The sequence below is a fragment of the Fonsecaea nubica genome (assembly GCF_001646965.1).
Source record: "Fonsecaea nubica strain CBS 269.64 chromosome Unknown Scaff163, whole genome shotgun sequence".
Taxonomy (NCBI): Eukaryota; Fungi; Ascomycota; class Eurotiomycetes; order Chaetothyriales; family Herpotrichiellaceae; genus Fonsecaea; species Fonsecaea nubica.
The window spans coordinates 353-23,082 of NW_019173836.1; the positions used below are offsets into that span (position 1 = coordinate 353).

Consider the following 22,730-nt stretch of genomic DNA (forward strand, 5'->3'; position numbering starts at 1 on the left):
TCGTCTTGTACTCTTCTTTTTTGTTCTCTCGTGGTGGGAAGAAAGATATACCCCGGTTTTCAAGTGTCCTGCGAATCGTTAAGGGAGGCCACACTCAGCAAGCTAGCGTCACGCCATTGTCGCGGAACTTGGGGAACAACATCCACACACACATCCACTGCCTATCCATCTCCTCGAGTCGTCGGTAAAGACACACTCCCCGGTCGCATCATCCACAACGAGTACGAGTACGAGTACGAGCACGAGATCCGGACCTATCCAAGACCCCTCCCGTACACAATCAAACCTCTCTTGGGGCCCACTTCAGCCTTGCGACGCAAAGATGGGTTCAGCGGGTGAAGTCGCTCAAAAGGGTGTGGAACAAGATGACTTGATCATGCCGGTACGTACTCGGTACAATGTCGTGCTTCGTGTGACGAGGTGCTTCGCATGCCAGACTCCCCACTAGTCCGCGCCATTGGAGGCCCTGTCCACAGACATTCTGCACCACCTGCCCCTTTCTCTTCCAGTCTCAGATACACCACCTTCCTCTTTCGACCACCAGGCCATGTTTTTTTGACTTGTCACCAGTTGATTGACTTTGGGGCCTTTCTGCATGGGTCTCCAGCCGCCAAAAAGGCCACGGCCGAGCAAATCTCCCACGCCTTCCACACGTCAGGCTTCCTGTACCTGCAGAACCACGGCGTCCCCGCAGACCAGATCTCGCACGCCTTCTCCCAGTCGGCCGAGTTCTTCAAGCGGCCCCAGGAGCAGAAGGACGCCCTGAGATGGACGACCCCGGACGCCAATCGCGGCTACGTGACCTCGGGCCGCGAAAAGGTGACGCAATCTAGTGACCCGGATGTCATCGCCAAACTGCGTGCCTCCAACCCGGATCTGAAGGAGTCCATGGAGATTGGTCGTGAGGGCGTCGAGGGGAAACCCAACCAATGGCCGGCACACCTGGACGAGGCTGGCGCCGCCTTTACCCGGGACATGCAACAATTCTTCCTCACGCTGAAGGACCTGCACGTCAATGTCATGCGCGCCATCGCGCTGGGCATGGGCATGGACGAACACTTCTTCGACAGCTACACGGACGGCGGGGACAACACGCTCCGACTGCTGCACTACCCACCCGTCAAGAAGAGCATTTGGCGGGCGAACCCGAACCAGGTCCGCGCAGGCGAGCACTCGGACTACGGGTCCATCACGCTGCTGTTCCAGGACGACATTGGTGGCCTCGAGGTCAAGTCCCCCAGGGGCACGTGGGTGCGCGCCACGCCGATCCCGGGCACCATCGTGGTGAACGCGGGCGACCTGCTCCAGCGCTGGAGCAACGACCAGATCCGGTCGACGAACCACCGCGTGATCCAACCCCCGCCCAAAGCCGAGCTCCTCGACGACGAGGACCCCGACGCCACGGTCCCCGCGCGCTACAGCATCGCCTATTTCTGCAACCCCAACTTCGACCGCTGGATCGAGGCCCTCCCGGGCACCTGGGAGGAGACGGGCAAGAAGTACGACGGCATCAACAGCGGGGACTATCTGGTCATGAGGCTGGCTGCGACTTATTGAGGCCTTTCCTTCGGCCTTCTTCTTAACAATAAATGTGGACTCTTTCGGGGGTAACCTGATTTAAAGGGGTCAAAGGGGCCATCCGCGAACCATGATCATGATCAGTGTGAGACTAGCTAGGGTGGAGCACGTTGGAAGAAGGGAAAGAGGACGCCCCCGGGATGTACAAGACTACCTGATCTCGCATGTACCTTGTAAACATTCTTTACAACTACGAGTATCTGAGATACTGATTGGAGCCTCCCCAGTGGATAATATACTCGGTACTCGTACATCGCGAGGGGGGATGTATTGTTTGACCCGAACAAAAAAGCTTTGTTGTTACTTCCTCGAATCGTCTATTCTCTTCCTACCTCTTAATTCCACCCCTTTTCTTTTCCATAGACTTCCCTTGTGTGGAGAGAGAGGGAGAGAGCGCGCCTCGTCGCAATCGACGGTAATCTCATGGAAATGAATCAAGATGGGTATACCGAAGGAGTATATGTGGGTATATGGTATACGGTAGACAAAATAGATATATATAGTGATATCCACCCTCCCAGCCGCACCAGAAGACACCAAGCATCAAAACACTCCAAAAAACGCCAAAACACCAAACATCGGGTGAAATCATTCGTTATGGATTGACATGGTCGAGAAGAAGAAAAAGAGAAAACCCTTGTGACAAGAGGGAGCTTGTGTCGAATCGAGTTGTATCCACCCCCAGATCCATTCCAGATCGACCCCTAGTCAAGATCAAGATAAAGAACAAGTCTATGCTTCGCCGCCGACAGGACCTCGTCGGCCCGGCATGCCTATTTCGCCCGAATCTTGGTAGAGCTGCTGCTGTGGCTGGCCCGTCCGGCCCGTGTCGGTCACGAAGATCCCCGGCGCGGGTTGCCTGGGCATGGTTATTGTCGGTCCAGGTCCAGGTCCAGGTCCAGGTCCAGCTCTCGCACCACCCATGGCCATCACCTCAGGAGGTTCGGTGGTCGGGTCACTGATGCTGGCGCCTCGCGAGCGGCCGCCAAATCTCGCGTACTCGCCGCGGCCGTCGCGGTCGCCGCCCCTCATCATAAAGTCGCTGAATCCGTGGCCCTCGGGTCTCCTACTTCCCAACTCCCAGTCTTGGTCGTCAGCGCCGTCGGCACGAGCGCCCACATCCACGCCGAACCTCCGTCTCTTGCCTATGAGTCGCCGCTCGCGCCACCAGCCCATACTGTAGCGGTTCCCGCCAAAGACTGTTTCGAACTGGGACGCGGGCATCCACTCGGCGCCGTTGGAGATGATCTGGTGACGTTCGTCGGCGTCCTCGCTGTTCTCGTCGGGCCCTGCGTGGATTGATTCCGGTCTGTTGCCGGCGTCGTATCCAAACGACCGTCGACGGGGTTTCCCGCAGCATTCGCACAGGCCGTCGTCGGTGCTGTGGCACAAGTCGCTGCCCGCGAGGAGGGACATGGTCCCCGCGATCGAGCACGGGTTACACGGTAGGACGCGGCGGAACTTCGTCGTCAGCCATGCCGATGCGGCCAAGGCCGTCATAATGCCGAGGAGGATCTGTAGGATTAGTTTGCTGTCCTTGTCCTGGACGAGGCGCGGGGTGTCTACTGTGGTCGCCGAGGTTATTGTGGAAGAGCTCTGGCGTCGAAAGAGGCGGGACGAAGTGCCCAGGTTGTTGACGGGGCCGCGCATGTTTGCCGAGATGGTTTGAGCCATATAGATTCGATAAAATCGGTTGATTGCGCCAATGAGGACATCCTGGTTGTTTGGACCGGCTAAAGACGCTGGATCGTGGGGCTCAGAGCCGTTGATTATTGCTTGGAAGAAGATGTCAAACGTGTTTGTACTCGAAGGATTGGTTGCCGGTGTGCCACCCGCGCCGTTGAACACGGTCATTTCCTGAGCGAGGTTGTTCTGGATGCGAAAATCGAACGTCTTCACACCACTGTTGTTGCTAAGCGGATTGTCGTGGAGGAAGATGCTCCTCTCATCCACTGCCGGGGGATGGCTGGCATCAATGGTCGTGCTGTTTGGCTGCAGGGTCACATTTGCGTTGAGGCCCTGGATTTGTTGATAGCACACCATTGTCGTCACTTGACTTGTGTCCGTGCTGTCCACCTGGAAGTGGCCGAAAGTGAACGCCAGACTGGGACAACCAACAGGAGGATTATCACTTATGTATTGACCACGATTCTCGCCATAATTGCCATATGTTGTTGCATTATCGCCAAACAACAGATCCAATTGAGCTCCGGCAAATGTTCCCTTTCCACCTGGCGGTAATTCGAAGTTGTTCTGGTAGAGAACAAAGTCATCTGTACCTTTGGAGCCGCCGAGATGACACGAGTCGGGAAGGGCTGCTCTGGCCGTGATGAATGCTTGATCCGTCGCGTACGCGCTGCCGTCGCCCGCCTTTTCTGTGGATAAGGAGAAAGAGTCACTCGGAAGAACGTCGCATTTGAGATTTGCTCGAACAGCTGGTAGCACGTGGGATGATGACCCAGACACTGTTGTGAGTGAATTCGTCGTCAATGCGGAGTTGTTCAGCGACAGCTTTGGGAACACGAGACCCTCATACGTAAACTGTGGATAGCTGAAATTCTGGTGCATGATCAGATTCGTGATGGCTGCCGCCCCGTTGTCATTAGAGAAGCTGTTCTGCCACTGAAGATCGAAAGAGTCAACTTGAGTAAGCGAAATACTCGCCCCTTCAACCGAGAAGTGCTGGACGTAATACAAGCCCGAGGCGATCACTGTAAGGACACTCGCGGCGGCCGCGGCGGTGATACTCAGCATGGCACCGAGGCTCCGCGTCCTCAGGGCCTGTAAGAACGCAGATAGAGGTGATCTCCCGAGAATGTTGTTGAGGACTGATCTTCTGTGGATCGCATTTCCTTCGGCAAGGTTGTTCCACGGAGTGAACAACGCCACGTTGAAATCAAGCATATTGATCAACGCTGCCAAAATCAACATGACGAGGCCGGGGATGTAGTGACTGTAGATTTCCGTCCACTTGTCGTCCGCGACGGTGTAAAACCCATTATGATCGTCCGATTGCCGTTGAATAAGCTCCAACGCCACAATGAGGCCCGCTGGCAGAATCAATGTGAGCGTCAAGAATGGAAAGGTTGCGCTAATCGGCACCCACCACTTGATATCCATGGACGGCTTGGTGACCGGTTCATCTGGCTCGCCTTCTGACGTGACAATCTTGAAGCTCCTTGTCCCAGAATCAGTGGTCGCGATGGCTGTCCCAAATTCGAAACCTGCAAGGACTGCTTTTTGATTCGCACGGCTCGGTGCTCCCTGCTTCCTCAGTAATCGATTCAGCTCGGTGCTTCTAGTCAGAATTGTCGCAACCGCCGCGATAAAGCCTGGGTCTCGGGGAACAACCGCTCGCGGGGCGATGAAAATCAAGGCAATGCAGAACAGGAACAGTAACCCGGATGCTGAAGCCATTGTCCACACAGAAACGTCGTTGACCCGAAGCCTCTGTTCTTGACGAGTCACTCTTCCCCCCTCCAGACTGGGGCTGTCTACCGCTCTCAAAACTTGATGAGCATACTGAGATAAAAGTCCATTGGACGTGTCTTGAGCAGCTGAGATCATTGTTTCTGGGGTTTTCAAAGTAGCGATGTCTTGTGAGCCCTGCGTCAGCGCCATGAGCGTAAATATAGCACTCGAATCAGAAATAGTGTCGTCGTTAACGGTATCGCCAAAGAGGACCTGTGCGGCAATTGAGGCTTGTGAAAGGACATTGGTGGCATTCCAAGCCGAAAATCCCGAGAGTGTGCTATTGCTGTCTCCGTCTTTCAAGGTGACCGTTACGGCAGCATTATTGTTGAGTAGCTGGGTGTTGTTCGTAACCTGGACCCTCGCCATTGAATACGAAGGAACACAAAACACATTCGTTATGTCGTTAAGAATCCTGGAAACGCCACTGGCGATGGTAAATGAACCCCCTGCAAGGTCAGTCGCATTGTCGAATAGTGTCTGCTGATAACTGATGTCGGTAAGGGTGAACAACAGTCCTTCCGGGCCATCTGAATCAGGTACACTGGCATTTGTGCCTCCACAGAAGATCTGCTGCATCGTGCCTGTAACCTGGCGCTTCGGGAGAATCTCAGTATAGGGGTTGTCCGCTGGAACGCTGACTGAAGAAAGTTGGCGGCACACATCACCTGCATTGATGTTGAAGGTGATGTTGGTCGAGGTCGCAAATGCGCTCGCTGAGTTTGTGTCGTTCACAATTCGCGGAGACTGCAACTGCACACTTATTGTTTTGCATGTCATATTGGGTACAAACGCATCGACTTCACCAGATATGATCGCATCGTTCCCAACTGGAGTGTCAGAGCTGACTGTCAAGGCACTGTATGCCAGATCGAACCTAACGCCATTTTCCAAAGGCACACCCTGAGCCATACTGCCATAGTACGCATACACCGGCTGAGCCGGAAACGTCGAAGAATCGAGTGCACCATTCGGGTCGAACGAGGCGGCGCTGAAGCCTCTTGCATGCACAGTCGCGCTCTTTTGAACCACTTCTGTCGGAAGAGCCACCACCAATCCCGTTGCAAACACCGTGACAACTTTTAATAAGATAAAACCGGTAACCGACGCAATAACGGCAAAATGACTGTTTTTGAACGCTTCGAGTAATGATACAAGCTGAAAGGTCGAGATGTAGTCGACTAAAAGACTTTCGGACGGTTTGACCGGGCCGTCTTGGAGCGCGTCGTAGGGCATAGCCAGTTTAGAATGGTAATCCACCATTCTCCACGCGGCCACGACGACGACCACAATGACAGTAGGCGTGTAAGTCCAGGCATAGTGGTTCGTCCCCGGGTCGATATGGAAGCCATCGTTCTCTGCATCAAAGTGCCAGAGGAGGATTAGCGCGATCAGAAATGCGACAAAAATAAGAGCAAAGAGACCCAGAAACCACTGCTTCAACCAGATGGGAGTCCACATGACCGGCATCGGCCCCGTTGAAGGGAGGAGATAGGCATCGTCCGTAGCGGCAGCCGAGAACGGGCGGAGTTTGATGGACTCGGGTTCGTCTTCTTCTGGGACTGGGGAGATGGGAACATAATTGCGAACTCCTGGTCTCTGCGAGAATCTCGGGGCATACTGTCTGGCGACTGGAGGAGCGTGTATTGAGGGAAAACGAACGGGGCCTGGTGGTTGTTGCTGTTGATCGACCGCCGCCGCCGTCGCCGTCGCCGACGATGACGACTGCTGGGATTCTTCTGGCGAGGGTTGTCTGACTTCTGGTAACAGTTGCTTGGAGCTGTCGTCTCTGACGGCCGTCCGAGCAACTTGAGCACGGCGTTCAGCTTCGGTGATGGGAACATCGAGGAAGGCGCTGCTTCGACTGTCTTCTTCCATGATTTAGGCTAGAAACGGCGGAAGGCGACATTGTTGGAGTGCTCTTTGCTCAGGTTAATCCATCATCGTCGTCGTCGTCATCATCTTCTTCTTCTCGCTCATTTGTGCCTTGTTGTTTCGACTTTGTCACTGTTGGTCTGTGATAAGATAGATAGTCGAGAAGATGTCACGATTTCTCACCCGAAAAGTGTTTTGGCCTTTCTTTCTTTTCTTTCTCCCGATGAGGATGAGTTTTGGGACTTTTCAGGCCAGAAATCCGAAGTTGACCATTTGACGAGGTCGGGTCAAGGCTAGGCACAGGGGACAAGGACAAGGTCAGGAAACGAGAGGGGACAATATTAAACGGGTTGACGGGGCTGCTTGCTCGCTTCGCACCAAAGCAGGGCTACAAGGAACCCCCCGAAGGTTTGAAAGGCCCAGACGCTCCTCAGCCGCAAATTCAAAGAATAGCAGCACACCAAGAGGAAAAGTCTGGGCATCATTTGGGGCAAATCAGGCATTTTGGGTCTGGGGGGCCCGAAGCTTCGCAGGGGAAAAACCGCCAGTCCTGGGGGCCCCAACTCGAAAACAAAGACCAAACACGAAACACAGCCTTCATCTCGGGCCTTGGAAGCTGGACTGGTTCTGGTTTAGCACGCCACACGAGGGCCTTGTTCACTCGCCGTTCCTTCAGCCTCTCATAAGAAAGAGATGCACAGGACGCCTCCGACGGCCTCCCCTCGAAGCTTCGGCAAGCCACCCTCGCTGTAGCGTGGGTCCTCTGGTTGCTGGCTACGTGCCGGTGCTCACCTGCCACGCCTGCTTACTACTGTTCAGCCTACCCTTGAGTATTCGGTACAGGACGAGTAGTACCCTTTCTTCTGCGTCGGTGCCCACGCTCGGGGTCTGCGCCCTCCCCAGCCTACCAATGGACGGATTAGGTACCAGGCGGACCAAGATCGTTGCAAAGTTCCGGTCGATCACGATCCCGTCTCTCCTCCCCACTCTTGTGAAGCCACAAGAGGTATAAGCACCAAAACGGTGGTTTGTTGACGCACATGATGACACGAAAGAGACGGGTGATATTGAAGGGGTGTTTTAGACAAGGGACCAAGTCTTCTTTGTCTCAATTGCCCGACCAACAGACTCGGAGCCGAGTTTATTGCACGACCGCACACGAGCACAGCCAAAAGCAAGTGGACATAATAATCAGAGCAAAGACGACCTAAGCAGCATTGCATACGATAGACGAGCTTATTATATCTTGCTCAAGCGGCGTGAGACTCCGCAAACAGCGAGACAGCGACGCTTATACTCCCAGACTCCGTAGGTGGCACCCGGGGCCACCCTCCCTTCCTGCATTCCTTCTGATCCTTGACGAATTTATAGTCTCACGTCTCATGCGACATGGACAATCAGAGACACTTTTTTCCGGCCCTGAATTGGATCCTCTTGATTGCACAAATAACTATCCAGCCTCCTGTATTGTCATCAGCGGCATCTCATGAACCACCGTCATAAAATTCTTGGAGCTCTAGGAAACACTCCGCCTGGTCATCCAAATATCGTTCCCATTGACTCCGTACTCCTCGCGCTCGACCAATGTGTGTCCATGCGCGCCGCTAGAAGTACACCATCGTCAAATCACTTTTTGTCCCATTGAACTCGATAAGATGGCACGGTGAGAAGAAAGGGTGGACAAGCCTCCGACTAGACAATCATCTGGGCCACACCGCGTCCACCTAGTGTCGTGCTTCCCACAAATTCCTGCTGTTTCAACCCCGCCAGTGCATAGCAAGCTCCCGCGAGGGCCAATACTACGGCGGCGGCAATCAAGCTGCTGGCTTCCACGATGATGCTAAGCCACTGAACCAGGGACATGAGGCCGTAAATAAGGGCGCGCATGTAGTTCGTGGTGAAGCGTTTGATAAAGGCATCGAATTTGGCGGATGTAGGGCAGATACGTAGCAAGAGTGGAATTTCGATGAAGATGAGAACCAGGGAGGAACAACTGCGCTCAAGTGTCAGTCATACGACATGGTGATTTGTGAAGGTTGGGGAGAGACGCACAGTAGGATGATGCTGAATAGAATGAGCAGGTTAAAGTGGAAGATATTGGCGATACCCAAGGCAAATCCCAGGATGATGCATAGCACTCCGAGCCTGTTGATAGACATGTCAGCCTATCTTATTCCATGACCTGTAGCCGGCCCCTAGCCGTGCCCCACGATTCGTTCAATCGGGGATGAAAAGCGTGGATATCTTCATAATAAAGATCCTGATGCGCAAAAGATCACAAGAGATCGTGGGCGAGGAGGCGTGGAGTGACCAAGGGACTTCTTACCACTGCCCGTAGATGCCTGCGGACAGCTGTCAGCTCCGGTCCAACGCAGGTCGCAACGCCGACCAAAAGAGAGAGAAACTCACTAAAGTTGCGCATTTTGAACTCGTCCATGAGCGCCATCGTGAATATCTACTCGCCCAATGACACCCGGGGAAAGATCAGGAATTGAGAAGTCGAAGAGGACAGATGTGGCACAACGGCACTGTTCTTTCAATGCAGCTGAACTATGTTGTTGCGCGGTTTGAATCTGGCTCGCTCGTCGCGGAGGCAATGCTGACTTGAATCGTTATGTCGATTTGTATGTAGGACGTGAAGGTAAGGGGATAGGAGGGATCAGAGGTGAATGGGCTGTTGCTGTTGCTGTTGCAAAGATGTCTGTTTCTGATCAAAAGTTGTCGACGACGGATGACGGACTTGGTTTGCTTGGGATGTTGTGGCAGGTGCAACACCGCAGAGACAGGGATGAACCGTAACTAGGCGTAGGCGTCGAGACTAGCGCAGGGCAAGCTGCTTGGGTGCTTAACGAGGACCACAATAATAATATTTTGGAGGGGGCCTCTTTACTGGTAGGAGGTTGGATGGATGCCCGTACGTGTACCTAGAACTCGGTACGAGAACCTTTTCTTCGGCGGCTCAATCTCAGACTTTGACGAAGGATTCTGGGTTTCGACAATAATCGTTCCAGCAACCCTTTCTTATGGGATGCAGGCGCAAATGTAGCAGCCTGACTGTGCACCCACAACCGAAGGAGCGCGTGGCGCCATCAGAACCACCTCCACCGTCCCAAAGTCTTATTGTCCACGTATGGCGTCGTAGGCGTCTCGGACCGCCAACAAACCATGTTAGGCCACTCGGGCAGCCGGGAAACTCATTTACAAGGACTCGGGAGAAGTTGGAATTGTGGCAGCCTTGTCAAAAGTTGTCGCTTGCTAGGCACGTGCATCTGGACGTAATTTGTTGTTGGTGGTTATGTCCCCCATGCGCCCATCTATCATCACATCACAACTGCCTCGCTCCCGTATCCTTACTCTCTGCTCAATCCCTACACTGTCGTTCCTGTCCACGCTGCGCCATCTGCTATGCTTGTTGACCTATCGTGTGCACCGCACCCTTGCTCGAGACCCGCGATTTGCAGAATGCCAGAATCGGTACCACCCGTTTATGGTGCCGGCGACGGATCTATCCACTTGCGGCATACACCACTACCGAGACTTGTTAGCATTTTCGACGCCTGCTTCGTCATGAATGATTCCACCTACGTCTGAAGACGTCGTTGAACACGAAGTAGCTGCCGCCCTCGGGATGCAGGTTGAACGTCTGGACGTAGCTCATGGGATGTTGTTGATCATCGACCTGTTTGTGTAGTGTCCATTAGTGACCCCGCCGCCAGCGAGAAGCCATCGAGGTGAGGTTTTTTGTAAGACCTACCAGTAATGCACCAGTCACCATAACCAAGATGCCTCCTTGCTCGTTGGATGGCTGCGCATCTGTCGTGTCGACCCGGTGTTGGACTTTTTGGAAAGGTAGATTCTGCGATACCATTCCGCATCAGTGACTCTTGCTTGCCCGGGACATTGTAATAATCGCTCCGACCAGAGCCCACCACGTTGACGTACCGTAAGCTTCTCAAGAATAGACTGCGTGCCCAAAAACGGATCTTTCTCGAAGGTAAGCATCGACTTGTCTCTCTGTGTGCGCACAGTCGTGTCAGAAAAATCATCATAGCTCTTTTCTTCCTCCCATCCTCCCTCCTCTCCCGACTCAACTTGAAGACCAGGCGCAAAGTGGGTTTGTTAAAAACGTACGTAGAGGGCAGCCAGTTGCGTGCGATCGCCGTCAAAGGTTTTGTAGTAGAACTCGACGAATTGCTCTGTGTCGCATTAGTGTACTGCTCAGGGTTTCTCGGGAGGGACAGGAAGAATGCTCACGGGCGATTTGTTGGAAGTCTGTATTTTTTTTTCAGGTATCAACCTCCCTGTTAGTCCACATAGTTCCTGAAGAGGATATTACGTGCGCCCGCTGGTAGGAAAGCCAGCCAGTTCGAGACGATGGGCTGCGAGGGGCTCAAAAAACATACCTCCCATCTTGACTGTTGTTTGCGATTTTTATCTCCGTCAAACAGGTGATTCGGAAAGAATTTGGTGGTGGGGGAGGGAGGGCGCGGTGCGCAGACACTGGAGTTTTGTGGGCTTGCTCGTGCAGTAGTGGTGGTTGGTGCAAGGGGGGAAAACAGTCGAGTATGTGTATACAAAAGAGCGAGCAGAGGCGTGCTTGTGACCCCGCGGGCCTTAAGGGTACCACCGACACACAAGTTTACCAATCCTAATTAATTACTCGTACTAATACTATTACGACCGCCTGGCGCTGTTGCTGTTTGGGCGGCAGGTGACCACTCAGCGCAGCCGGCCCGCAGAGCCAGATCCCGCCAAGAAAAGTTCCATCGACATCATTATTCTTTTTCTCTGTGTTTCGTTGACGCTCTTCCTCCTCTTCCATCTCTCATCTCCGTGAATTTCTTCTCTAGTAGTTCGACTCATTCGCCGTCCTACCAACACATTCACCCCTATCGCCTTCTTTGGTAAGCCAACAGTCACCCTTCTCATCTCCCTTCATTCCCTGCCCTTGACTCTGTCCGTGCATTGAAAACAGCTCCGATGATTTTTACTTATATGCTCAAACGATAACTGACGAGACGGATCCGGCAATGTCAAGCCATCCGTCGGTGACTTTAAAAATTATGTCAAGTCTCAACAGTATGAGGAGCCACGAGAGACAATGCACGATTCCTCTGATCTATTCCTGTTCATTACCTAGAAGCTCATTACAAGAATCCTCTGCTAACTTTTTGCTCAAGCATTGATACAGATGAACAAAATACTTTATCCGAACTTTGTCATGAAAGATTCAAAGGAACCGAGCTGTATCAGGGGGTCCTTGGGCCAATTTCATGAATGTAGTTTTATTACCGAGTTTGTAATAACCAAGATTTCGCGTCCCGAAGTCTCGACGACTTTATGCATCGAGCTCATCACCTGGATGGCATCGATTATAAATCCATACTCAAATCCAGGACTTCTCCCATTTTCCATAACCACCTTCATAGCTTTCTCTCTCCAGGAATACCCAGAGAATAGAGATTATCCTCTCTTTCCCCCTCTTCCGCTTCCACGTTCTCCACGCTCGCCTTCTCTCTTGTGCCAGGGGTCGCTAGGCCACACCCATCCCCTAACCGTCCTCGCTTCCCGTTTCTCTCCCATCTGCGGTTCAGGGATCCACTTGTCCTTCCCATCTTTTCCCAATTCCTCAACATCTCCGTCCTCATCGACCGCAAGCATACTACCACCGAGTCCTCCATCCCAGACTCTTTGTCGAGTTAGTGTTCCGGGACCGCCCACATCCATGAAGCTACCCAGCTGGCCGGGTAAAGGCGTCGCTTTGGCGAGCATAAGAAGATAATACAGAGCCAAAGTGACAGTCATGTCAACTTCACCTGCTGCCTCCTTCCCATTCCGAGCAAAGGTCTTGGTCTCCACTGCCTCCGCAACTTCAAGGTAGCCGAAATACGGATGGCCACGGTCGTCGCATCCGGCACGGACGCAGACGAGTTCGATCTCTGTGATAATGAAGCCATAACGGCAGCTGTGGTCTCGCATGCATTTCTGCAGATGCGCCAGAGTGCGTAGATACTCGACCTTGCGTGCAGGGCCTTCACGGCGCATGCCTGTATTCCAGCGATCAAAAGACCGGACCAAGCCGACAACGCGGCCTCGGGGGAGTCCTGAGAGCGTACGGTCATTGTCGCTCGGGTAATTGGCCAGAAAGGTGGGAATGTTGGCCGAGTTGGCACTCAACCCAGAGCTCGTTGGGGTTGGGGCAGGGTACAGAGCGACAGAGTTGGTACCGAGGGACAGCCGTGTAGCAGCGTTGACCTTGGGAAAGTAGATCTTGGAAATGAGATTGGCGAGATCGGCTTCAGAGGCAGGTGTCACAGTGTTCGCGTTGGTGCCCATCAGAGGTAGGCAGGCTTTGTCGTGTTCGAAATTAAGTAGCGTCAGAAGATCAGGGATGGCAGACATAGTCTGGAGCGAAAACGATTTCCAGGGTCGGACGTTGCGAATATCCCACCAAAAGTGGTTCGTTAGACCACGGCCGGTTTGGAAGGTGAGATGCCGAACTAGGTTGATGGGCTGCGTTGGTTGTGTCAAGTAGCTGAGCATACTGATCGTAGAGACGGCTGGCAGCATGGGAGGAGGACTCATAGAGCAGGGTCTCGAGATCGTCTCAAGATCAATTGGCATGTCAAACGTGCCCTCCAAATTGATAATAGGAGGCTCAGCCATGGGAGCATTGGTATATGGCATAAAGTTGGTGGCGAAGAGGTCCGGAGACGGGGTTTGGTGATCGTGAGACACATAGACGGGCATTTGGCGATAAGTAGGATAGCCAAAACGATTCAGAACATCGCTGTTGATGCTCGATGCAGAGGTCGAGCGGGAATGAGTCCTTACGGGCACATTGAGCTTGACCTTGGCCAGTCCAGGAGATGGATTGAGTGAGTTCGAGCGCGAGTGAGGCGCATTCGATACTGGAGATATCATCGGTGTATATTCAACAGGCTCAGTCGCGCTCCTATACATGTTAGGGCGAGCATGTTTGGAGTTTTTGACGACGGTCGACGAGCTCCTTCGATGGATGGAGGGTCGATGAACGAACGGAGGCTCCAGAGTCGAGTCCTGGGTTCTGATCTTAGGAAGCAAAGTCGGGCCATGTTGACGGAGAACTGGCGATCGACTGGGAGTTGTATTACAAGCAGTAATTACCGGCTCAGGCGAGCTGTCGGCTGCAAAGTAGGACGAGCGAGACACATTCCGAATATGGCTGTGCTGACCAGCAGCTCCAGCAGCCTCTGGAGGCGTGAGTGGTCTATAGTAGTAAGGTGCCAATGACATTCTGAGACCCAATCAGCATCTATGGTTGCAGCCAGGCAGCATCGTGAAGACAACTTACATATGATAGCTTTTGAGTCGAGTCCGGGAGAACTTAGTGGTCAGCGAGAAGCCAGCTTCTCGGGGTGGATACAAGGACCCAAGGAACAAAGGAAAGGTACAAGAGGAAAAGCAGATGGGATTACCAATAACAGGCAGACTGAATCTTCAGTCTTGCAACTTGAAAGAATGAAAGGCTCAGAGATCTTGAGAGGGAGGGAGGACTGGGTATAAATGGGTTGGGGGTATGCGACCGAAATCGAGCATCATGACGGCCGGCCAACAGTGTCCCGCGGGTCAATACCCACCTGAAACGTGGAGCAAGATGGCAAGGAAACAAACACGACTGACACGGTGTTCGAGAATCCTATGCTGGAAAACCAACGATGGTCAGGATCGCCTTCCGATCGCGAAGCGTGGAGCGTGGTACGCGCCAGAGGTATGGAAACATTGCGCCATATGCAGCTATTTTGGGGGGCAGAAGCGTGGCCTGAGGCTGCGATGTTGCTCAGATGGAGTGTAACAAGGCTCCGGGCGAATTCATCATGTCTTACGAGGCAATCTGTGACGGCGCTTGCCTGGTTATTTCGAGAGATGAGAAGACATGCGACTTGGCGGCTGTTCGATGAGGCCCAGGAGGAGAGGCCGTGGTGGCGGCAGCTGCGGCAGTCTGAGGAAATGAAAGAGTACCCGAGGGGGTGCAGGGCGTGGCTGAAGCGCGCTGCGAGATCCAGCAAGAATCTCAATGCCAACCTTGTCCCTCAAATCGAGGGCGCTTGGAGATTCTATAGCGACATACAGTATTTCATTGGTGGTGAGATTGGCGCGCGATGCAAAAAATACCCTGCGGGGTGGAGGGACGAAGGTGGCGCAGCACAGGCAGAACCACTGAGTATATCGGGCAGGTTTTCCGATATCGTTGCCAAGGACTCGAGTGCGCGCGTTCACCGCCTCGCCGTCCACGCGCGAAATTGGCACCAAGTCACCTGCACCAACTGCGCATCTTATGCATCTGCTGCAGTAGTTCCGCATAGTCCCAGCACGAACAACACGCGAACGTTGAACGACTATGGAGTATGATAACGTCTTTCTCTCGACCCAACCTCCTCGTTTGCATGCATCTGTCATCTTCCTGCATCGCTTTAGTATCACTCTAACATTGCTCACTCCATCCTCACTGGTGCCCAGCGGCTTTGGAATCGAGCCCATGTTTCATCTTGCTAACATCAGGCTCGAAACAGGTCAAGATACTGGCCGACTCCGGGCTGAGCTGCAATGCATGCCAGAGTAGCCGCATGACACACAAGACTCATGCTGCACAGCGTCAGTTTCAAGACTCTTCATACGGGCAGCAATCCTTCATGGTAATTCGCTTTTGCTCTTCTGCTGATCGATTAATGCTCAGGTGAGTTCCTGCCGGTCAGGATGTCTGAAGCAAATCCCCCATATGTACAAGTTTGTGCTGGGCCCAATATCACCAGCAGTCTTGATCCAATCAACCATGCACTGGAACGCCTATCTGCCTCTATCGAAAGACCAGTCTACCCGGTCCACCAATGCAAGTCCGGCGCCCGAACCTGAAACGCAAGATCTGGTGCAAGAATGACAAGTCCCTTCTTTGCTGATGACGGCAATCATGCCTTGACCTCATACTTTCGTCGGAACATCTCGTCGACCTCGGTCAGGTAGTATGTTCCCGGCACAAGATGCTCGACATCACCCGATGGTTTGAAATCCTTCTTGAGATGGGCCTTTTCTCGGAGCATACACATTTCGTCATACACTTCAGGTGCAACGACCCGTCGGGCGTCTAGTCGTTCCTGAAGATTGAGCTTTGTGGCCATTTCTGTCGTGTCACCAACGACCTTTAGGCTAAACATGGAGCTAGCGAGACCACTGCCGTAACTGAAGACTCCAACTCTCTTGCCATGAAGTGTTTTCGGGGCAATATTGCTGATCAATCCGACAAGCCCACCGTAAACGCTGCCACAGTACATGTTACCACACATGGTGGCCACTTGAATGGCAGGCTGCACTCGTTCGGCAAAGCGCTTCTTTGTCAAGGCCATAAAGGTCTTCTCGACAGTCTTGTCCGTCAGAGATGCCTGGTAGTCCAAATCCCGCAGCTCGGGTGCAACCTCCTTGAACTGGGGGTGGCTTGGATCTTCGAGGAAATCGTTGTACAGCAGCCGGGCGTAGGATTTGGAGACAAGTTTGCAGGTGGGGGCGTGGAAGGCCATATAGTCGAATCGATCCATAGGTGCCTTCTCGTCATCTTCCTTGTGCGCGCTGTTTCCATTAACATGCGCATGTCCATTGACGCCATTAGCCTGTGACTTGAGTGCTTTCTCCCGGGCATTGTACGCTCTGTAGCATGCATCAACGGCCTCGGTGTAGCACCTCAGGGAAAATTGTCCGTCAACATAAGGATATTCACTGGTCAGATCAGGCTTGTAAAAATCGTAGGCATGGGTGATGTAGGAACCCCGGAGACCAGCTTCGAAGACAACGGGAGCATCTGGGCCGATCAACATGGCCACGCAGCCGGCGCCACCAGTTGGACGAGCGTTCCCTTTCTTGTAAAGGGCAATGTCGCCGGCAACCACGAGAGCGTCTCTTCCGTCCCATGCAGATGATTCGATCCAGTTGAGAGAGTTGAAGACTGCGTTTGTACCGCCACTGCAGCGCGTCAGATTCCCGCCCCTCTACACTGCAACAATCGTCCAGAACTTACTAGCAAGCATTGTACGAGTCGACGCCCTCAACGTTGAAGTTGCCCGACTCTTCGAATAGTTGCATCAACACTGATTTCACACTTTTGCTCTTGTCCAGCATGGTTTCTGTGCCAACTTCTAGCCTCCCAACATTTTTCAGATCGATAGAGTACTTTGAGATCAGACTCGTCAGAGTGGTAAGGGCGATGGAATAAATGTCTGCACTTGGATTAGTCGAGTCTCAAGTTGGGCATTTTGGGAAGCTTTGCCACTCACCTTCTCTGTCGTCGCAGAAGGACATTCTTGTCTGCCCCAGGCCAATGGTGTATTTACCGGCCGAGACACCGTCGAACTTCTCCAGATCGGCTTGGTCCACGCACTTTGTATGAATTAGCGGCTGTTCAGTTCAATAGCCATTCTGCTGTTGTTCTGGCATACCTGACTTGGAAAGTAGATTTCAATGGCTTTGATGCCGATGTTTTGAGGTCGCGAAGCCATGATGTTAGTGGCAATGTGTTCCTTCAATCCAAGATATGTCTGTGGGAGAGTGAAGAAACTCCAGAGGACGTTTTATTGTCGAAGAGTAAAGGAGGCGGTGAGGTGGGGAGACCAAGGATTGATAAATATTCCTGAGGGGAGGGAGATAATTTTGGTGGGGATGCGCCAAACAAAACGGAGGATGTTGGTGTTGAAGGTCGCAGGAAAGTCACTTCGTCTGCTACCTCAAGGTGTTGACGACTGGGAAGGTAACAATTAGTAGTAGAGAGATTTCTTAAAGTCTTTGCGGTGAGAGTAACAGAGATATCGAGATGCTTTTGTAGCGACCAAGCAGCCAGGCATGTACTCAGTACCTGACAGCAAATGATGGCAGCAGAAGCCCACAAATTTCGACAGGCGAAAAGTGTCGGAGCCCTGTTGGGGGAGGACGACTGCAGCTAGGGAGCCTTTAAGCACGATTAAGTTCTAGTCTAGCGCTTAGTTCATGCCTAAGGGTACCTAAAACAGCCAATGGTAGAGCCTTGTCTGCGGGCGGTGTGGCTGCGGCGCTGGAATTGTGGTGGGATGATTCGGGAACTGGAAAAGCAGATTTGATGTTCCTGCATGATGCCACTCTCTCTAGCCAACCCAGAGTAGAAGGTTCCGCGGGAAATTTTCTGACCTATGGCTGGTTGGTAGCACGAACATCGTTCTACACGGAACTGTCAACTCCGGCATCACTCGTACTCATATGAACCCATTTCCCCTGAAATCAAAGGGATGGATTAGAATCATTCCTGTGGGTCGAATCTCTCGTGCTTGATTGTGGCTGTCTCCGAGGTGATGCCACGGTTTAGTTACACGATGGTTCAATCCCTGTTATCGCCCTCTTTAACCCCCCAAATACATAGCCCAATCTATACCTCGTACTTGGTACCTCTAGAGATCTGTCTTCTCTATCCCCTATTACCCGTTCTCGTCTAATATGCTGCAGGCATAACACTAAGTCGTCCACCGTCCGTAACCACAACACATCCATTGATGTATGCACCGGCTCGCGAGCAGAGCCACAAGATGACTCCTGCCATGTCCTGCTCATCGCCAGTTCTGGTCGCAGGGACGACCTCTCTGTTGAAAGTGCCCTCAACATTGTGAATCTCGGTCTTCCCTTGAGCTTGGTACATTCCATGGGTCATTTCCGAGTAGTAGAGTCCCGGAGCGATTGTGTTCACTCTGATATCATAAGGAACGAGGGCCGTTGATAGCTGTTTGGAAAGAAACATCACCCCAGACTTACTAGCACCATAGCTGAGATTGCCTAAAGGCTTGCGATTGAACCCTCCAATAGACCCCGTGGTGATAATCTGAGGACGAGGGGTGAAGTTGTCCTTTGTAGGAGCAGGTCTCCTTTTGTTGGCCGCATCCAGAAGTGGGAGGAATGCCGCAATAGTGAAATGAACACCGGTGATATTGATGGCATATGTCTGCGTCACCTCCTCCGGTTCAGGCTTCCACATGTTCGTAGCAAGTTGCTCAATGGATACAGGGTTCTGGTTGGAATCCAGCGTCGGCACTGATGGACCTGATATCCCGCTGTTTGCCACGAGGACATCAATATAGTCGACCTCTGCTTTGACCTTTTCAAAGCACTGTTGAAGCGAAGCCTTCGAAGTCACATCTCCAACCAGGGGAATGATGGTGCCTCCCGGTATAGAATCAGCGGTCTCCTTCAAGCTGTTTTCACGCCGGCCGATGATAAAGACTTTTGAGGCTCCATTGGCTGCCAGTGCTCGTGCCATCATGCGACCGAGTCCTGGAACGGGCGTTAACATGCAGAATCTGCCGACTGAGGTCCTACCGTACCTGAGCCACCGCCAGTGATCACGGCCACGAGGCCATTGACATTGAACAGATTTCCCGCTTCAAGCTTGGGAATATCGACAGTAGACATCTCGACCTAGGCGGTGAGGAGGATCCACAGAGACTTAAGCTGTTTGAGTATCGAGAGTAGACGTGTCAATAAACTTGAGATGGTTTTGAAGCAGAAGCCTATAGAGATAGATCCAGAGTTATCGTGACAATTAGCAATCAAAAAGATTGATGATTATGTCTATATGGACCCCTACATAGGTATGTAAGCGTTGACGTGAGGTCGGACATCCTCCGTCCGATAAAGTCGTAGCACGGCGTAGTTCGGTTGTTCTTACCGAGTAGACGACGAACCATTGATTGAATGGTCTTGTTTTCCACCACGGGCAATACACTAGCAGTTCATTTCGCTTTCATGTCCTCAGCTATATTGTACTTCGACGCTCAAGGTTAATCCACCATTAGCCTAACATGACCGACCGACCGCTAATTCTGTGAGCTTGGGCGAAAGTATATCCCAGACGATCAATGCCACCAAACCGCAATGTTCTTACAACCTCAGTCGCATAATCTGGTCGGTCTATGAGAGCTTTTAAGACACAGAACCCTTCCCCACCCCGTGAGACTGCGCAAATAGGACGTTGATGAACGCAATACGCCACCCAAGCTTCCTCTTTCTAATGTCTTCCAAACCCCAGCTTGCCCTTGAGTCTGTGGAGTCCCTTCCCTGGCTCGTAGCTCTCCCCACGGTCACCACTCGTCTGTGCGTGAGAGCCGTCCGGTAATGTCCCGGGGCTGACGTCCCGCTCTTCAGCAGGGCGTCTTGTCGGCGCGCTCAATGGGTTGACTCTTGTCTCGGAGGTTTTGGTGGAGGCAGTTTTCTGTGCCCCCGAAGCGCTCGAGGCAGGGGCGTTCGTCGGCTGTGAAGATGTAGTGCTTTCTGCGATGACAATGGGTTCAGTATGGAGATGCTGCAGAACGGATGCACACAACTTTACCTCCTGCATTCCCTTTATCGTATGGCTCTGTCGCTGTGCCTTTGCCCTGCACGCCTGATAGAGGTTCTTGATCTGAACGGAGGGCGGTGTTTTCTGCAGCAAGCACACACTCAGTCAGGAGTGCACAACAGGGTGTGTCCACTGGCTGCATACCTGGTGCGTTTCCTTGGTCATACGGCTCATCCAATGTGCCTTTGCCCTGTATGCCTGAGGGTGGTTCTTTGCCTGATTGCATAACGCTCGTGCCCATGACTCTTAGCTTTAGCGTGTGTCAATGTTTGGTGAATGCTGGTGGTGGAGCAGAGTCAACAGTCGTTGAGAGTAACGAGTTGGAATCCGCACAGGGACCAGGTGAGAAATAGCGAAACTTGGGGAATGTGTTTTTGGCGAAGGCGCAAGGTGGACGGGCTACCCTTCTCTGACAAAAGGAAGTTCTACGGTTACAACGGCGCAGTCTTATCAACGGCCCAGATCTACCTCGCTTCCTCTCACCCTCTTTGACTTTTGGATCTCGGCGACTTGCATCAGTCGGCGCCCATGTCTTGTGAGGCGCAGGAATGAAGGGGGGAGGGGTGGACAATCCTATTTTACGTCATACTACCACACACTACCACACACGTGGAATTTGATTTGTTGTGTATGTTGTACGTCACAGAACCACCGGCTTGGGTGATCCTTGATCACCTGGTACTTAGGATCATCATATCGTATCCTTGGAAAAGGGTTACCTATATTCGGGGAGGATACTTGGATTAAATCCGGTTGCCCGTGTTATAGCAGGGAATAGTGATTGGCCTGCAATATAGACAAGCACTGGGCGCAGGGGGCGACCAAGACTTTCACGGTTGGCTAGGATCTGGTATGGGGTGTTCTCTGTAATGGCTGCTTCTAGTAACCGCCTTTTATCTTGAGATGGGCATCTTAACAAGTTCATAGAAAAGAGGATACCTAGTAAGGACGAAACAATCTCGCTGGAGATGCTGGTCGCGGGGCAGGAGCATTAATTAGTCTAAAAGCGGCGAGTCTAAGCGGCGCAGTCCTCCCCCCTTCATCGCGCTGACGCGCCCCATATTATTAACAAAACTTTTTCCCCCAAGCCAGTAATTGAAGTTTTGAACTTACCTCGTACATGCATGCATAGAGTAGATACCCTAGCCCTACAACTCGGTCCCCTTTATGCTCATCATCAGTCAAGTTTCCCATCCACAATCTTCCGGGTTCAACTCTCCCTAGCGCAATGACCACAGACATTCAGGGCGATGTTTGTGTCGACTGTCAAGAGCGTCCCGCCAGCCTGGATATCAGACACCGGCGCCTATGTGCTACATGTTTCATCCGATATGTAAACTCCAAAATCCTCAAACGAATGGAGTCGTATCGCTTCAAAAATCTTGCGGGAGATCAAAAGCGCCGGCTCTTTCTCCCAATCTCTGGCGGCGTCTCTTCTCTTGTTCTGTTACAAGTGCTTGATGCTCAACTGCGCAAGCAAATGGAGAATCGCAGTCGAACTGCTTACGACCTCATCATCGCTCGGGTCGTACTGCCTGACATCGAGACTCGGGCTGAGGTCGAGGAGCACTATCAGGCAGTCCGCAGCAGGTTTCCTTTGCACGACTTTCTCCCACTCTTCTATCTCCATGATGTCTTCCGCTTGGACGAGAAAATTGACCGATCCCTCACGCATCTCGGGATTGATCGTCACGAAGGCGAAGAAAATGAGACGTTTTTGCACCGCGTGCTCTCCTCTTCTACATCCGTGACCGCACGAGCAGACTTGATATCAATCCTTCTCCGGAGACTACTGGTCTCAATTGCCAAACAACAAAGCTGCGAGGCTGTGCTGTGGGGCCATTCAGATAGTCGTTTGGCAGCGCTGGCACTGGCAGATGTTGCTAAAGGTAGAGGTGGGTCAGTCTCCTCAACCATTGCCGACGGACCGTCCGTGTATGGGGTCAATTTTAACTATCCCTCGCGTGACCTGTTCAAGGTTGAGCTTCAGACTTATTCACAAGTCTTGTCAAACCCTTTGGTGGTAGAGTCGATGGATGAAATGACAGATCGTCAACCTTCAACCATTCGCAATACCTCGATTGACGACCTCCTCAGCAACTACATCATCGGTCAGGGAGTAAAATACCCTGGTATAATGGCAAACGTGGTGCGAACAGCGAGTAAACTCCAAGTTAAGACCGCTAACCACGAGACAAACACTTGCCCAGTTTGCGGAATGCCGGCAATAACAGATCACGAGAGCTCATTGGGAAATACTGTTCTTTGCTACGGATGTGCGAGGGTGAAGCAGGATATTAAACCTCAAGATTCCCCCGGACATGGAGGCTCGTGAATCCCCACACGATCTCAGTACCCCGTATCTTCTTTCTGGACCCTTTGACAAGGAGGAAGAGGAACGCTCAATGTTTGCCATCGCTCTGACTGC

The 22,730-nt window shown here is 52.5% G+C and overlaps 9 protein-coding genes across 9 annotated transcripts; 2 read left to right on the plus strand and 7 right to left on the minus strand.

The window, feature by feature from the left end:
• Positions 1-322: 322 nt before the first annotated feature.
• Positions 323-1,557, plus strand: AYO20_11528 (hypothetical protein; the record flags this gene model as incomplete). Its single annotated transcript, XM_022649775.1, has 2 exons — positions 323-382; positions 571-1,557. 2 exons carry the CDS (start codon positions 323-325, stop codon positions 1,555-1,557), a joined length of 1,047 nt encoding a protein of 348 aa, XP_022494239.1.
• A 753-nt stretch (positions 1,558-2,310) lies between these two features.
• Positions 2,311-6,927, minus strand: AYO20_11529 (hypothetical protein; the record flags this gene model as incomplete). The annotated part of the gene is made up of 1 exon (XM_022649776.1): positions 2,311-6,927. The coding sequence occupies one exon, from the start codon at positions 6,925-6,927 to the stop codon at positions 2,311-2,313; it is 4,617 nt and encodes a 1,538-aa protein (XP_022494240.1).
• Positions 6,928-8,616: 1,689 nt separating this feature from the next.
• On the minus strand, positions 8,617-9,370 carry AYO20_11530 (golgi apparatus membrane protein tvp18; the record flags this gene model as incomplete). Its single annotated transcript, XM_022649777.1, has 4 exons — positions 8,617-8,917; positions 8,977-9,069; positions 9,251-9,266; positions 9,334-9,370. The coding sequence occupies 4 exons, from the start codon at positions 9,368-9,370 to the stop codon at positions 8,617-8,619; spliced, it is 447 nt and encodes a 148-aa protein (XP_022494241.1).
• A 1,059-nt stretch (positions 9,371-10,429) lies between these two features.
• AYO20_11531 (hypothetical protein) lies at positions 10,430-11,334 on the minus strand (the record flags this gene model as incomplete). The annotated part of the gene is made up of 7 exons (XM_022649778.1): positions 10,430-10,452; positions 10,510-10,603; positions 10,679-10,780; positions 10,867-10,938; positions 11,056-11,120; positions 11,179-11,196; positions 11,328-11,334. 7 exons carry the CDS (start codon positions 11,332-11,334, stop codon positions 10,430-10,432), a joined length of 381 nt encoding a protein of 126 aa, XP_022494242.1.
• A 1,053-nt stretch (positions 11,335-12,387) lies between these two features.
• Positions 12,388-14,199, minus strand: AYO20_11532 (hypothetical protein; the record flags this gene model as incomplete). Its single annotated transcript, XM_022649779.1, has 1 exon — positions 12,388-14,199. The coding sequence occupies one exon, from the start codon at positions 14,197-14,199 to the stop codon at positions 12,388-12,390; it is 1,812 nt and encodes a 603-aa protein (XP_022494243.1).
• Positions 14,200-15,869: 1,670 nt separating this feature from the next.
• On the minus strand, positions 15,870-17,447 carry AYO20_11533 (hydroxymethylglutaryl-CoA synthase; the record flags this gene model as incomplete). Its single annotated transcript, XM_022649780.1, has 4 exons — positions 15,870-16,914; positions 16,970-17,168; positions 17,226-17,328; positions 17,388-17,447. 4 exons carry the CDS (start codon positions 17,445-17,447, stop codon positions 15,870-15,872), a joined length of 1,407 nt encoding a protein of 468 aa, XP_022494244.1.
• Positions 17,448-18,406: 959 nt separating this feature from the next.
• On the minus strand, positions 18,407-19,377 carry AYO20_11534 (hypothetical protein; the record flags this gene model as incomplete). Its single annotated transcript, XM_022649781.1, has 2 exons — positions 18,407-19,239; positions 19,290-19,377. 2 exons carry the CDS (start codon positions 19,375-19,377, stop codon positions 18,407-18,409), a joined length of 921 nt encoding a protein of 306 aa, XP_022494245.1.
• Positions 19,378-19,972: 595 nt separating this feature from the next.
• Positions 19,973-20,543, minus strand: AYO20_11535 (hypothetical protein; the record flags this gene model as incomplete). Its single annotated transcript, XM_022649782.1, has 3 exons — positions 19,973-20,235; positions 20,294-20,386; positions 20,447-20,543. The coding sequence occupies 3 exons, from the start codon at positions 20,541-20,543 to the stop codon at positions 19,973-19,975; spliced, it is 453 nt and encodes a 150-aa protein (XP_022494246.1).
• A 987-nt stretch (positions 20,544-21,530) lies between these two features.
• AYO20_11536 (hypothetical protein) lies at positions 21,531-22,637 on the plus strand (the record flags this gene model as incomplete). The annotated part of the gene is made up of 1 exon (XM_022649783.1): positions 21,531-22,637. The coding sequence occupies one exon, from the start codon at positions 21,531-21,533 to the stop codon at positions 22,635-22,637; it is 1,107 nt and encodes a 368-aa protein (XP_022494247.1).
• Between the last annotated feature and the right edge of the window lie 93 nt (positions 22,638-22,730).